Below are 14,895 nucleotides of genomic sequence, written 5' to 3'. Positions count from 1 at the left end.
CGTGTGAATAGTTTATTAGCTTTAGGAAAATAAGAAATTTATGCCTAGTACAAGTTTTGAATAAACAAAAAAAAGATATATATCTCGAGTTTAATGTGACTGAAGCCAGACTCATGGGAGGGGAGTCCTGTACACATTTGTCGGCCCTTAAAGGAAGCCAGGAGGGACCCACTGCCAAGTCCATACAAATGTCAGGTACAGATATTTTGGGGTTGGGGGGCGGTCCCTCAGGGAAAATTTTTTTCACGTAGCGGAACCCATTTTCAGCGACCTTGTACCGGAAGAGAAACATTAACTCATAAATACACGCATATGAAACTATTATCACTCATTTGAGTGCCAAGTAGAAAGCTCTTTTTGCATTTTAAAAATCAAAACATATTTGTACCTTTTTAACATATATCCATTCCAGAAAAAAGTATTTGGAGCATGGTTCATTTGCAAACAAGTGTTCTCTACAAATTAAAAAAAATATATAAACAAGGACCTACTGTATAGCACAGGGAACTATATTCAATATCCTGTAATAATCTATAATGGGAAAGATTCTGAAAAAGAATATATATAACTGAATCACTTCGCTGTACACCTGAAACATTGTTTAAAAAAAAACATAGACACACACAAAACCCCCATAAAATTCTTTAAAAAGCCATCTAAGTATTAACAATCTGTCTTATTCCGGAGGACTTTAAAAGATATTTCCGAACGTGGGTGGGAATAGGGGCGGGGAAGTGCCCTAATCCTACTGCCCGGGCAAAGGTTTTATAAAGTTACCTACAGATTACAGTTTTTATTTTGGAAGTGGCTCAAGATTACAGGTGACCGCAGTGCCCCAAAGCGCCGGGGGAAACTTTTTCACGGGGCGAGGCGACAGACGCAGGGGACAGAGTGGCCCGGTGGAGGGGACCCAGGCCCATTCGGGAGCCGCCCAGGGTCGGCAGCAGAGATGGCCCCCCTCGCCTGGAGTCAAAAGCACTTCAGGGCCTGCGGCGAAGCGACTACCCCGCCTGCCCCGAGCCACGTGCGTAGCGCGCCCCGCCCCTCGCTCCCAGCCCTCAGAGCAAGGAGCGGGTCGGCCGCGAGTCACAGAGGCCCCATGCGCGCTCCGCCCCTGCGCTTGCGGAGGGGCCCGCCGTAGCCCGCGATCCGGGTAGTCGCCCTGTTCGCCCTCCGCCTCGGCTGGCCGCTGGGGCGGGGCCGGCCCTCAAGCAGGGCGGCACCCAGACGGGCTCGTCGGTCAACCACCGCGGGCGGCGGCCCGGCGAGGGCAGGAGCCGGTGAGTAGCCACGTCACGCTCCTCCGGGAGGCCCCGCCCCCGCTCTGTCCCCTGGGACCGCCCCCTCCACGCCCCCGCCTCCGCCCCCCGTGAGCAGTTATCGGCTTTGGGAGCGCGCGCCTCCCTGACTCTGCCTGAGGTACTCGAGCCTCTGGTTGCGGCGTTTCTGCTACAGCCCGCACCAGGTGAGGGCTCGCGGCTCGCCGCTCGCGGCTCCGGCGCCCGGCGCGTGTTGGCAGGCTCGGGGCTAGCGCCGCTTTGGCGACCTAGGCCGGCGGGCGGTTAGCGCCCCGTTCGACGCGGGGAGGGGCGGCACGCCGGGAGCTGCGCGGCCTTAGCCGACGCGGGCGGCCGCAGCGGCGGCGACGGCGGCGGCGGCGGCCCGGCTCTCGGGTTCTCTTCCCCAGGCCGGAGCCAGTCGGTGTCCCGGCGGAGAGACGGGCAGCCGGGCTCCCTGGCCCCGGGCCTCCCCCGGCTGGGGCGGCTGGGGCAGGGGGACGATGTCTGCTCGCGCCCCTGTGCCTGCCGCTCACCCTCGGGAGGAGCGGCCAGCGGTAGCGGCTGAGAGGGAGTCGCTGTCGGCCGCGGCGAGCAGGCAGGCCGAGCAGCCGCCCCTGCCCGAACGGGAGGGCAAGGAGGCGGCGAGGGAGGAGAGGGCCGCGACCGCCACCAGCGCCGGGGCGCGGGGAGAGCCGTCGCCGGTGCTGGGACACAGCGTGCCTCAGGCGGCCGTGCCCGTGAAGCCCCTGGCGCTGCACCTGGCGCACAAGGCGCGCGGGCCGGGGGGCCCCTTCGGCGGGGAGCCGCCGCCACCGCTGCCGCGGGACCCGCAGGCCGAGGACGCCCGGGAGGAGGCGGCGGCGGCCGGCTCTGAGGAAAAGCTGCAGCCGCCGCCGCCGCCGCTGCCGCCGAAGGAGAATCCCTGGACCAAAAAGCCTCCCCAGCACCTGTCCCCCGCCGGGACGGGGCCGGCGCCGCTGCCCCCACTGGAAACCCCGGAGGCAGGTCTGTGGCTCCTCTGTGGTGGGCTCCGGGAGGGTGTGTGCAGGGGCGCCTCGCGTGGCGGCGGAGGCTGGCGCGGGGCTGGGGGAGGGGCAGGCCTCCTTTCCCTGTCAGTCGGAGGTATTTCGTTCCAAGGTGTCATTCACTCTGCCTATTTACATAAATGGACATCTGGGAAGGGAGCAGCAGGAAGAGGTGGGACCTCGGGTTCTCCTTGACTGCTGGGGGCACGGCGGGGGTAATGGAGCTGAGCCGCTCGGCTGGCGCAACCTCAATTATGTCTTGCCCCCACGTGTTAGGGACATGGGAAAGCCGACTTTCGGTAGATGTTGCAGTTCATCCTATGGAAGAGTTTCTGTAGACTTTTTAAAGAGGTGAAGCAAGTTGGAGCAAGGGGATTTACTTGTAAGTGGAGGCGTAGTTGTTAATTTTTTATGAAATAATTGATAAGCTGAAAATTTCAGTGTTTCCAAAAGCTTGCTATGTAGTCATATTAAAAATGAGACGCTATACTGTAGTTGCTACTAAAAAGCTTTAAGTTAATGATTGTAGTGGAAGCTAATTGAAATGGGATAGTTGACAGGAGAGTGAATTGGACGTTAGGTGAGTAGTAGTCTTCTAACATTGTTAGCCCTCCTCTCTAGAGGGGGTAAGATTATGCCACTGCATTTGAATGCTGAGCAATGCTGTATGGCCCTTGGTGCTTTATTTAGGTTATAGCAACTGCAGTTTTTTTTTTTTTAAGTGACAATACTAAATAAACTGAAGTCAGAAAGCAATATCTACTAGTTTTGCTTTCTAATTGAAGTTGTAGTAAATTAATTGAACTTCTCATATAGAAATTACAGCTATTTACTTACAAGTCTTCACTTTTCTTAAAGGTTAACAGTGGAACAGGGAAGATTCAAGCATGTTTGCAGGGTTGTGAGGATCAAATGAGATAAAGGAAATGGTTAAATAGAAGGTGATTGTTATAGACGCACATTGCAGTTATAGAGATATAGTAACATTTCTTCGAAGGAACTCCAGTAGAGTGAGATGTGTTGATTGATTTGCACAGTAATACTCATCATTTTTTTTAATGCTGCAGAATAGTATAACTTTATTTAAACGAAAGTTATTTTACAGCTGAAGTCTGATGATTTTTAAATCATCATTCTTGATAAATCTTAACACTTGCAGAAAAAGCTGCTTAAAATTTTGCTCTAAATTTAATATTGCCACCATTCTCTCCTAGCTGCAAAGATCTTTGTTTACTACTGTTAATAACTGAAGAGAACAAAAATCTTAAAGCAAACTCTCTAAAGTTTAACAAAGAGAAAATTCTAGTGAATCTTAATGACTGTCTCACCTCCCTACTTCTAGACTTACACACATTATACATTGTATTCAGTGATATACCAAAGAAAAACAAAAACAAAACTCGATTGTACAGTTAGTTTGATAGGTTTTAAAACTTTCAAGATGAGACAGAAATTTTAATTGGAAATGACCTTGTGGAAATATTTAACATTTAATTTAATTAACCTACTGGTGCTTTCATTAGGGACCTTAATCATTGTTGGAGATTAAGCACCAGGTGATGCTTGATTTTTGGTGTGGTTCTTGGGGATTTTAATTTTGATTATATTTCTCGGTAGGCAACATTTCTGTTCTTATGATCTGTTCTGTGCCCACAGGAATAGCATTCTTCATACTTGGAGTGCTGTACTAATTTTATAGTCTCTCCCCAATACTGACTCTATACTTCTACACCACTCCTATTAGTAATTGAATAACTTAGGTAACTTGGATAAGATATTGTGTAGAAATGCACAACTTGGGTTTTAGTCCAGATGTTGTTACTACCTAGCTAGTTGACTTCTGGCAACATTTCTGGGCCTTGTAAATGAATGAAGTGGATGTATTTTCTTTGACTTCTTAATACCAAATTGTCTTCTATAACCTGGGTCTGCTGGCTTCTTATTTTCCTAAGTAAATTTGCAACTTTAAGAGTAATGAAATAGGAGCAGAGAACCTTTAGGGTCCAGAGTCCAGGGTAGTTGCAAACTAGGGGAGTGTTAAATTAGTACAATAATCTTATTAGTAGGAGGCCTACGTGATTTATCCTATAAACCAGGATTTTCATGAGAGGGAAAGAGGATAAATTATGCTGTAATAACAGAATTAGACTATGTTTGTCCTAGCCAAACTTGGATTTACTGTCACTCACTCAATGAGGTGCAGGAATTCCATCCATAAAATTTTGCTGGATAGGAACATAGGAAATAGAGAAGTATTTAAGGACTTATAATCATAAATTTTCTGTTAGAACCTGCAGTTTTAAATGAACTGCAATTGAGCCATTCTTCAGCCCTTGTGACACACTTTCCTCCACTTTTGGGTTGGTTCTAGCTTGTGTATTGCTGTTTCTGGTAATTCAGATAAGACCCTCTTTTCAACCAAAGCCTGACCCACAGGAGAGGCCTGGAATAGTGTCACTGCAATCTTAAATTCTGGTCAGGAGACTGGAAATAATTGTCTCTAATCTTTGTTTAAAGTAGTTTTATTTACTTTGGAGACCTTTATTAAAATCACAGTATGGGATTTATGAATCACTTACCTGTACTCATGGTTACATTTTGCATATTGAAAATCTGCTTTCTAATACAACTTTAATTATTTTAGTCATAAAAACGATGTATTAAAATATTGATTTTGGCAACTCGAAGATGGGTGATGCCTTAGAGGGCCAGGACAGGGAGGGTGGGAGGGAGTCATGGGAGGGAGGGGATATGGGGATATATGTATAAATGTATAAATACAGCTGATTCACTTTGGTGTGCCTCAAAAACTGGTACAAGAGTGTAAAGCAATTATATTCCAATAAAGAGCTTAAAATAATAAAATAATATTGATTTTGGGAGATCCCTGGTGGCCTGGTGGTTAGGATTTGACTCTTTCACTGCAGAGACCTACCTGGGTTTGATCCCTGCTCAAGGAACCATTCTGCATGGAAAACCATCCCACATGCCATAAGGCATGGCCAAAATACAAAAAATAAAATTAAAATATTGGATTTTTTTTCATCTTTTTCTTTCATCCTTAGTCTTCTTGACCTCATCAACCTTCTTTTCCATAAGTGTATTTCCCAGAAACCTCAAATAAGCTTACTGTAACCCTAATAATATTTTACTTAAGTTATGTAAGTGATACATAAATATATTAAAACGGAACTTTTGATGTTCCCTTCAAAAAAAAGATAATCATATTACCTGTTTACTGAATATCCTTTCAGTCCTTTCTCTGAAATTACTTCCAAATACAGTGTTTTGTATATGTGTTTAGAATATTTTTAAAGTGTTGGTTCATCCTTTTTCTTTACAATTAGTGAGGTTTTATTTTTTAAATTAAGGTATAATTAACATTAGTTTTAGGTGTGCAAAATAATGGTTCGAGATTTGTATATATATGTTGTGAAACGATCACCGTAAGTTTAGTTAGCTACCATCTGCGTACTTAGAAATTTTTTTTATTGTTTATGAAGTTGATTCTTTTTCATCTAAACTTTAAAAAAATTTCTGAGTAGTCCATAAATATAACTGATGTAGTTAATTTAGCCATTTACTTATCAGTCAACATCTTGGTTGTTTCAAACATTTTTAGGCACGCCTCTTATATACATATCTGATTTTCTCTAGGATAGATAAGTGGAATTGTTAGGTCACAGTGTATTTGTTGACAGTTTGCCCTCTAAAATGACTACAAGTTGATCCACTTTTAGAGTATAAGAAGTAGAATGGCATTTTATGACATTTCTCCCTTAACTATAATAAAACCATGTGATAACTATCAGTGCGTTTTCTTATTTAAAACTTTGCTAAAGATTATGGTCGTGAAAATTAAAGCGAGTAAATTTGCCCGGTCACGTTGCAGTTTTTGTTTTCACTATCCAAGGTCTTAAAATGAATTGTTTTCTTTATCTATTAGGGATTGTTTCCTTATAGATTAAGGTATTAGAATATTACTCAAAAAAGTTGTATAGTGGCTTACCAATGATGTTTGGAAAATGGATATGTGAGGATGACACACTTGTTCATGTATATTATTATAGTTGAAGCCACTGGTAGCTTAAATTTCTTAGGTTTCATCTGTCAGAAGAGAAATTTTTTAATTAAAATCTCCTTATTTTTAAATTTTTTAGGTTGGCTTTCTTTTTCAGTCTTAGGTTTTTTTCTAATGACATGCCAGGAGGACAGTTTCCTCCATTTTGGTTGGAATATGGGAAAATGAAAATATTCTTTTCTTAGGCTTGTTTTTCCTGTCCTATATGTGTGTATAAAATTGCACTTAAAATCTGGTGAACTTCTTTCCACCAGATGTACTTCTTTGTCAGTACATACAGATTAGTCTTATTTCTAAAAAGTTACATTATTTTGTATAAATATACCAATAACATAATTATCCTATATTATTGAATGTAGAGGTTATTTATTTATTTATTGGCCGTGCCACATGGCTTGCAGGATCTCAGTTCTCTGACCAGTTGAACCTGGGTCACAGCAGTGAAAGCCCGGAATCCTAACTGCTAGGCCACCAGGGAATTCCCTAGAGGTTATTTATTTAAATACAGTTATCTGTAAAGCTACACTACATGACACATCATGCTGTATCTTAGCTCCCCAACCAGGGACCAGGGATTGATTCGTGCCCCCTGCAGTGGAAGCTCGGGGAAGCTCTAAGTCTTAACCACCGGACTGCCAGGGAAGTCCCTACAGTGAACATTATAGACATCTTTACACCTTTTCTTGATTCCCAGATAATTTCCCAGAAATGGAATTGTTTCATTAAAAAGTGTAGACATTTGATTTATTTAATTTATTTTTACAAATTTTGTTGGATTATAGTTGATTTACAGTGTTGTGTTATTTCAGTTGTACAGCAAAGTGAGTCAGTTACATATATACATATATTCATTCTTTGATTTCAGATTCTTTTCTCACATAGGTTATCAGAGAATTCTTTTAAAATTTTTAAAAAATTAAAAAAATTAATTTTTATTTTTACTTTTTTGCTGTGTTGGGTTTTCGTTGCTGCGTGTGGGCTTTCTCTAGTTGGTGAGTGGGGGCTACTCTTCATTGTGGTGTTCAGGCTTCTCAGTGTGGTGGCTTCTCTTGCTGCAGAGCACCTGCTCTAGGTGCGCAGGCTTCAGTGGTTGCAGCATGCGGGCTCAGTAGTTTATATTTTGAGTAGAGTTCCCTGTGCTATACAGTAGGTCCTTGTTGGTTATCTAATAAAAAAGTATATATATTTTATTATTATTATTACTTTTCTGGCCACGCGGCTTGTGGGATTTTAGTTTCCCAACCAGGTACTGAACCCGGGCCCTTGGCAGTGACAGCGTGGAGTCCTAACCCCTGGACCACCAGGAAATTCCCGCAAAAGTATATACACTGTAAATGACAGATTAGCCCTGAAAGATTCTGTTACTTCATACTCATGCCAACAGCATGAGAGAAATGTCCGTTTATATAGTCTGGCCAACGTTTGGTATTCTCTTTTTTGTCAGAATGATACGGGAAACTGTTCTGTTTTAGTTTACATTTCTTAGTGCAATTTAGTTCCGTTTCATATTTGGCCCCTGGTATTATCTTTTACTCAGATTTATTTATTTTTTTTAAAGCTCATTGTTATTATTTTAACCGAAAAAGAGTGCGTTGATGAGGTGGTCTAAGAGCAGCACAAAGGACTTCCTTATGTTGAACTTGAAATTAGACAAATGTGTTCACAGTTGGCATTGCACAACTGCATGTTCCCCTTCTACCTCTGTTGGGGAGTCTACCCTGTGAAGTTGACGGCATGAAGGAGCAGACCAGAATGCTTGCTTTTTGTGTGCTGGCTTTGTAAGTCAGTTCTTTCCCTAAACTTATTAATGGGGAAACTTACTGTTTCTGTGGGAGGAATTGGGACTTGGGAACAGGAATGTTCCGGGAAAGCCTTCCTTTTAACAAAATAAATTAACTGTAAGAGCCATTTAGTAACCAATATTAAAAAATCACCTAACTACCCCAGAGTATCCAACCACATTGACTAGCATAATCTGTCAAAAAGCTTTTAATGAGAATAAATTACGGTATTGATAAGCTATAAATATCCAAATTACAGTGTATACTTAACGATGCTCCATCAATAAAATGTCAGAATTATAGAGGCCACAGAATTAAAAATGAACTCTTTTCCTTGTATTTCTTGAGGAGGAGTTAAAGTTGAGAGATTAAAATTTAAACAAAAATCCAAAAGGAAATAACCTCTTTTCCTTTCATTTTTATTTTTTTAATTTAATTTTTTTAAAGATTTTTTTTTTTTGATGTGGACCATTTTTAAGTCTTTATTGAATTTGTTACACTATTGCTTCTGCTTTGTTTTGCATTTTTGGCCGCGAGGCATGTGGAATCTTAGTGTCCCAACCAGGGATTGAACCCATACCCGCTGCATTGGAAGGTGACGTCTTAACCACTGGACCACCAGGAAACTCCCTTTTATTTTTAAATCCGTGAAGAAATAAAGATTAAGTTTCTTCCTTCCTGACTGCCCTGTGCAGTTTTGCAGGATCTTCGTTCCCCAACCAGGGATTGAACCTGGGCCCCTGGCAGTTAGAGTGTCATGTCCTAATCACTGGACCAGCAGGGAATTCCCTCCAACTTTTTTTTTTTTTTTCTTTTGATTGAAGTACAGTTGACTTACAATATTGGGTTACCTTCCCAACTTCTTTACTTACTTTTAGCTAGAGGTTATAATCAGTGTCTGGGTTGTATGGGACTACACTGGTTTTTTAAAAGCAATAGAAGGATTATTAACTCATGTCCAAATATTTTTCAGTTTGTATATAACTTGTTTAATATTGAAGTTAAAAAGTTTATTTTTATTTTTATGTGGTCAGAATAATTTTTAAAATTTCTGATCTTAATTTTGTGATTATTAATGTCTGATTTGTAATAAAACTCACTTGTGTGGCCTATCCCTAAATACTTTCCAGTACATCAAATAGTTTGTATAAGGCTGTGTTTTGTAACTACCAGGCACTTAATTTACTTGACTTAGTAATATTTTGGGACATGTTTTCTACTTTGTTGAGGGAAAAGTCTTTCAAATGTTCTATACTGTATAACTTTCATAAAATATACGTGGTAGTTACAGAATATATCTTAGTCCAGTTCTAGTAATGTTCAGACAAATATTGTTTTTGTTAAAGTAGGTTTTTTCCTGCCCCCCTTTTTGTCCTATCTGTCCATATTTTTTTCTGTATCTCATTTTTGTTAATGAAGTATTTATCCTTATGCACATTTACACATATGTATACACATATGTATGTATAGGTGTCCTTAAAGTATAAAGACATATAAAGCAAATACCATGTACTCACTATTCTGCTTTAGAAATAGAATTACTACAATATTCAAGATCCCTTTGTGCCCATTCCCTGGTGATGTCTTCATCTTTCATCGATTTTCCTTTCATAAAATCTTATTTGAATGTTTCTGGGTTTTAACTCAAAGATAGCTTTATTTTAGTCTATGAATTGGTCATTGCCATGATGTATGAGATTCGTGATTGGCTAAATTACTGTGTTTTCTGTAGCTGCAGATCCCACGTTTATTCTGTTTTTTAATATTTTAGGTCATGTTTAGCTTGATAATTGTCATACTAGATAATGAATCAAGATAAAAGACATAAAGCTTCATTTGGAGAGTGTATTTGTCAATCATTATGTTCTTATTCAAGATAGGAACAAGTGATGATACCATGGTAGTCTTGTACAACTTTTTATAGATCTGTTTTATTTTTTTATGGCTTGGATCTAGATACAATCTATTACGGTTGCCAAGCTTTGTTTTTCAAGGACAAATAATTTGAACTCTTTTGAATTATATTCTGGATGCTCCTTGAGGCATGTGAATGTATTTATATATACATGATATATAAAGGAAAATGTATTTCATTGGGAATTGATTCACTAACTTTACTGTATTAAAATGTGTTACATTTCTAATTCTTCCATGTTACACTCTGTTAGTGAATGGATTGGTCTGTCAGTTCAGTGTAAGTAAACTGTTAATATTTTCTACTTCTTGATTTGAACACTGAAGACCACTTTGAATCTACATTTGAAATGTAGTTGATTTCTTGTTAGGAATTTGAGTCTCAGAACTTTGGATTTTGTTGAATAATGACTACACTGACATGCTGAAATTGCTTTAATTGTTATTTTGTTAAATACTTTGAATGATGTGGTTGTAAACACAATTCTATGTTTTTTTGTTTTTTGTTTTTTTTTTTAGAGCTCAGTTCCCCCAAAATTATAAAAGCAGGAAAACTCAAGACAAAGAAGTCCAACAAGGTATGTTTTGACAAGAAATAGTTTTTAACTATTTTGAAAGGAACTCCTCTGAGATTAGTGTGTATTTTTCTCTTTTAAGTCTATCATTGATGTTAGTTTAAAAGTTAATATACTAGAGAATTGTAGCCTTTATCCAGATCCCCATGTGCCTCTGTTATCCTGTGTCTATCAGTTAAGGACATTAATTTTGCCACAAGTTGGATTGTAAGACATTCTTCTTGCTGTGTTGTGTTGTGTGGAGGTTTTGCGTTAATTTAGCAAATGCCTACATATAATTAAATGTAGGTGATTTTAAAAATTGCTTTCAGGGGCTTCCTAGGTGGCGCAGTGGTTGAGAATCCGCCTGCCAATGCAGGGGACATGGGTTCAATCCCTGCTCCAGGAAGATCCCACATGCTGCGGAGCAACTAAGCCCGTGCGCCACAACCACTGAGCCTGCGCTTTAGAGCCCGTGAGCCACAACTGTTGAGCCCATGTGCTGCAACTACTGAAGCCCACTTGCCTAGAGCCCGTGCTCCACAACAAGAGAAGCCACTGCAATGAAGAACCTGCGCACCACAACGAAGAGTAGCCCCCACTCACCGCAACTAAAAAAAAGAAAGCCCACGCACAGCAAAAAAGACCCAACACAGCCAATAAAATAAATAAATAAATAAATAAATAAATAAATTGCTTTCACTTTTAGGAAATATTTTTTTCTATTTAAAATTTCTAATGTGCAGACATACTTCTTTTTTTATCTCTTAGGCTGGTGATTTCAGTGATATGGCGAACTGGCCAACACCAAGTGAATTATTAAGCACTGAAGTGAGTATTGTTTTAAGACTTTTTTTTCCTAACTAATGGGAAAGTATTCTCATTTCAACATGCAGAATTTATTTTGCCTCAAACTTAGAGAATTACATTATTAAAATACCCGTTTTTCAGATATCTTGATTTCATTCATCACATTGCCTTGATCTGGTTGTATTCTCAGGACTATATATTTGGAAAGGATGGGGTACCATGCTGTCAGCTTCACTTGTAATGCTTGAAAATAGATTACTTTTTAATATAATGTGTCTAATTGAAGCCCATTTTGTGTTTCAGAATGTATTCTATATATGGTTTCTTTGAGTTATAATCTTTTCAATGTGTTGAAGTCCTAACTGTATATATACACCTATATATATATGCATATATATCATATCAAGAGATGTTCAGTATATGGATTTTTAATTTAAATATGAAAGAAGTTCTAAAAGATGTTCTGAGATACTCTGTCAAAAGACTTTTTAGAGAAGTAGCATATATGGTTATCCGGTTACATGGTTTCATTTGACACTGTACATTTTGCTATTTGTAATTTGTGCAGAATTATTGGTATGTAGTTTAAATACTGTATAAAGTAGGTTGATTTTTGTATAAATGACATAATAACCTGCACATATATAAAGTGTACAGTTTGATACTCTTTGACCTGTGAAACCTTTGCCATAAACAAGATAATGAACTTAATTTGTAATTCTTCCTGTCACATTCCCCCCCAATCCCATCATCTCAGATAACCACTGATAAGCTTTCTGTCACTTAGCTAATTTGCATTTTCTACATTTAAAAAAAAAATTTTTATTGTAGTATAGTTGATTTACAATGCACTTTCTGCAGTTTTATATAAGCGGAGTAATATAGTATGCACTTTTTTTTTCTGGCTTTCATTTAGCTTAATTATTTTGAGATTTATTTATATGTATTGGTAGTTTGTTCCTTCTTATTTGCTGGGTAGTACTTCATTGTATGGCTATAACGCTGTCCATTCACCTATTGGTGCACATTTGTGTTGATTCTAGTTTTTGGCTATTAGGAATAAAGCTGCTATGTAAACATTTGTGTACAAAATTTTACACAAGTTTTGTAAAAGCATAGATATATGTTTTTATTTTTCTTAGGAGTAGAATAGTTGGATTTTATCGTAGCTATTTGTTTGACTTTTTAAAGTTACCAAACTTTTTATTCCACTAGCAGTGTATGAGAATTCTGGTTATTTTATATCCTCACTAATACTTGATGTGGTCAGTCTTTTAATTTGCATTTTTCTAATGATGTCAAGAGCATTTTCATGTACATTTGCCATTAGTATATATCTTTTTTTTTTTTACACTTTGTTCAGTTGAAATTTATTCCAATTATAATTGGTACAAACAGCAGCACATGGAGAAATAGAGAATTTTTTGGTGTGTCTGATTTCTTTCTTTCTTTTTTTTTTTTTTTTTTTTGCATACTTTACACCTATTTGATGGAAGGGAATCAGAGGAGTTCTTTTTTTTTTTTCTTTAACTTTTATTGAGATACAATTGATATACAATAAACTGCATATATTTAAATTATACAATTTGATATTTTTTTCTTATTAGTAATGTATATATGGCAATCCCAATCTCCTAATTCATCTCCTCCCCCTGCCCCCATTTTCCCCACTTGGTGTCCATATGTTTGTTCTCTACATCTGTGTCTCTATTTCTGCCTTGCAAACTGGTTGATTTGTACGTTTGCTATTAGTATATCTTTTTGATGAAATGTCTGTTCAACTTTTTGTTTTCTTATTACTGCATTTTAGAGTTTTATATATTTTGGATATAAGCCCTTTTATCAGATACTTAGCAAATATTTTCTCCCAGTCTTTTGCTTGACTTTTCTCTTAACAGTGACTTTTGTAAAGTAGTTTTTTGTTTTTGATAAAAATTGTCATTTGTTTTGCAATATTTAGGTATGGTGTTACCACAAATTTTTGGATATGTTAGTGAAACTGTTCATGAAAATTATTTCATTCAGAAAATCTTTTTGCAGTGTCAAAGTGTCATCAGCCAAGGAAATAAGAAGCCACAAAATAGAAAAGAAAGAGAAGACAAGGTTGAAAAGAGAACTAACAGTGAAAGCAAAGAAAGCCAGGAAACAAAATTAGATGGTCCTGGTGAGAATGTCAGTGAGGATGAGGCTCAGTCAAGTAATCAACGAAAGAGAGGTTAGTTTGTTTATATCTTCATTTTGATTTTAAGCTTTTGAAGAGAATTGTAGTAATGAAGAACTGAATTTAATCACTTGATTGCTGGTAGTCACCAGTGAGTAGTTTGAGTTTCTTCAGGATATCATCTGCAATGGTAACCGACTTGCTTTTGTAGCATTTCTGAACTATTAGACTTTCCTCTTTGCATTTGGCTTGTTTTATGTAAGAATGGATTGAAATTCCACCTATAGAGGTGGGTGTAGATATATTCTTGGAAAGTTGTATGATAACTATTTTTTAAATTCCCATTGGAACTGCTCGCTTTCTTTTAAGAAATTTGAAGAAAATATTTTTCTAAGAAAATTGAGAACAATCTTGGTTAACTCCTTTTCTTGATAGCATTCCCTCATTATGCTTTGAAGGAATTGTCTTTATATCCTTTTCCATATTCTTTTAGGAACTTCTTGTGTGTCTAGGGACAGATTATGATTTCACTGGTAAAAGTGTATTCTCATTCGGTGTTCCGAGTCTCAATAAAAGTGTCTTCGGGGGTTTTTAGGCAGAAAAATTCTTTAAGCTGTCAGAAGGTCAGTAGCTGAGGCAAAGTGAACATTGGGGAGAGGGCAGAGGATGCTATTGGAGAGGTAGGCAAGGTCCATGTTGTTCAGGGCCTTGGTAACTTGCAATTGGCATTTTAAGTGCTGTGGGAGGCCATTGAAGCATTTTAATTCTTGGAAGAGATGGGGCACGGGAGGAGACATTTCATGATGATGTAGTTGCCAACCATCTTCTTTAATAATGGAACTAACAGCCTACCATATAATGAGCACTTACCTGAATTTTTTTAAATGAATACTGTAAAGCTTAGCTGCAGGGTAATCATTAGGCTCACTCAATACAGTATGCCGAGGGTAGTTGCTCAAAAGTGGTGGCTGGCAGGAGGACAACCATGTGGTTGTTAAAAGAAAATTTCACCATTTCTTGAATACTTAATCACTAACCTTTTTCGTGCTCCTTTGATACATTAGTAGTCTTTTTGACTGTCCAGAAGTCATGCAGGTGACAAGACCTATCCTGCTCTAAAATTTGTCTTACTTGTTAGTTGTTTCAATTAAAAGTGATTGGCCAACACTAAAATCTGGATGTTTGTAGTTAGAGTAGTTTTATATAATCAGGTCATGAATCAACTCTCCTTAGAGCACATGTTTATCTTTAAAACAAGGGCTGGGACTTCCCTGGTGGCACAGTGGTTA

General features: G+C 38.9%; 1 protein-coding gene across 19 annotated transcripts in view; it reads left to right on the top strand.

The window, feature by feature from the left end:
* The first annotated feature begins 1,068 nt into the window (after nucleotides 1-1,068).
* Nucleotides 1,069-14,895, top strand: part of LARP1B (La ribonucleoprotein 1B) — a 124,958-nt gene continuing 111,131 nt past the window's right edge. For 14 of the 19 annotated variants that reach the window (XR_009048730.1, XM_057705137.1, XM_057705136.1 and 11 more), the window contains exons 1-4: nucleotides 1,473-2,285; nucleotides 10,601-10,659; nucleotides 11,407-11,466; nucleotides 13,486-13,660. Coding sequence is in view for 18 of the 19 variants with exons in the window: in XM_057705137.1 (XP_057561120.1) it covers nucleotides 1,781-2,285; nucleotides 10,601-10,659; nucleotides 11,407-11,466; nucleotides 13,486-13,660 (799 nt within the window). In the remaining variant the exon portion in view is untranslated. The other 5 variants (XM_057705141.1, XM_057705140.1, XM_057705151.1 and 2 more) reach the window with 5 other exon arrangements.

Source organism: Hippopotamus amphibius, chromosome 13 (genome assembly GCF_030028045.1).
Source record: "Hippopotamus amphibius kiboko isolate mHipAmp2 chromosome 13, mHipAmp2.hap2, whole genome shotgun sequence".
NCBI lineage: Eukaryota > Metazoa > Chordata > Mammalia > Artiodactyla > Hippopotamidae > Hippopotamus > Hippopotamus amphibius.
Note: the sequence above shows the minus strand (reverse complement) of the source record. Positions and strands in the feature narration are given on the sequence as shown.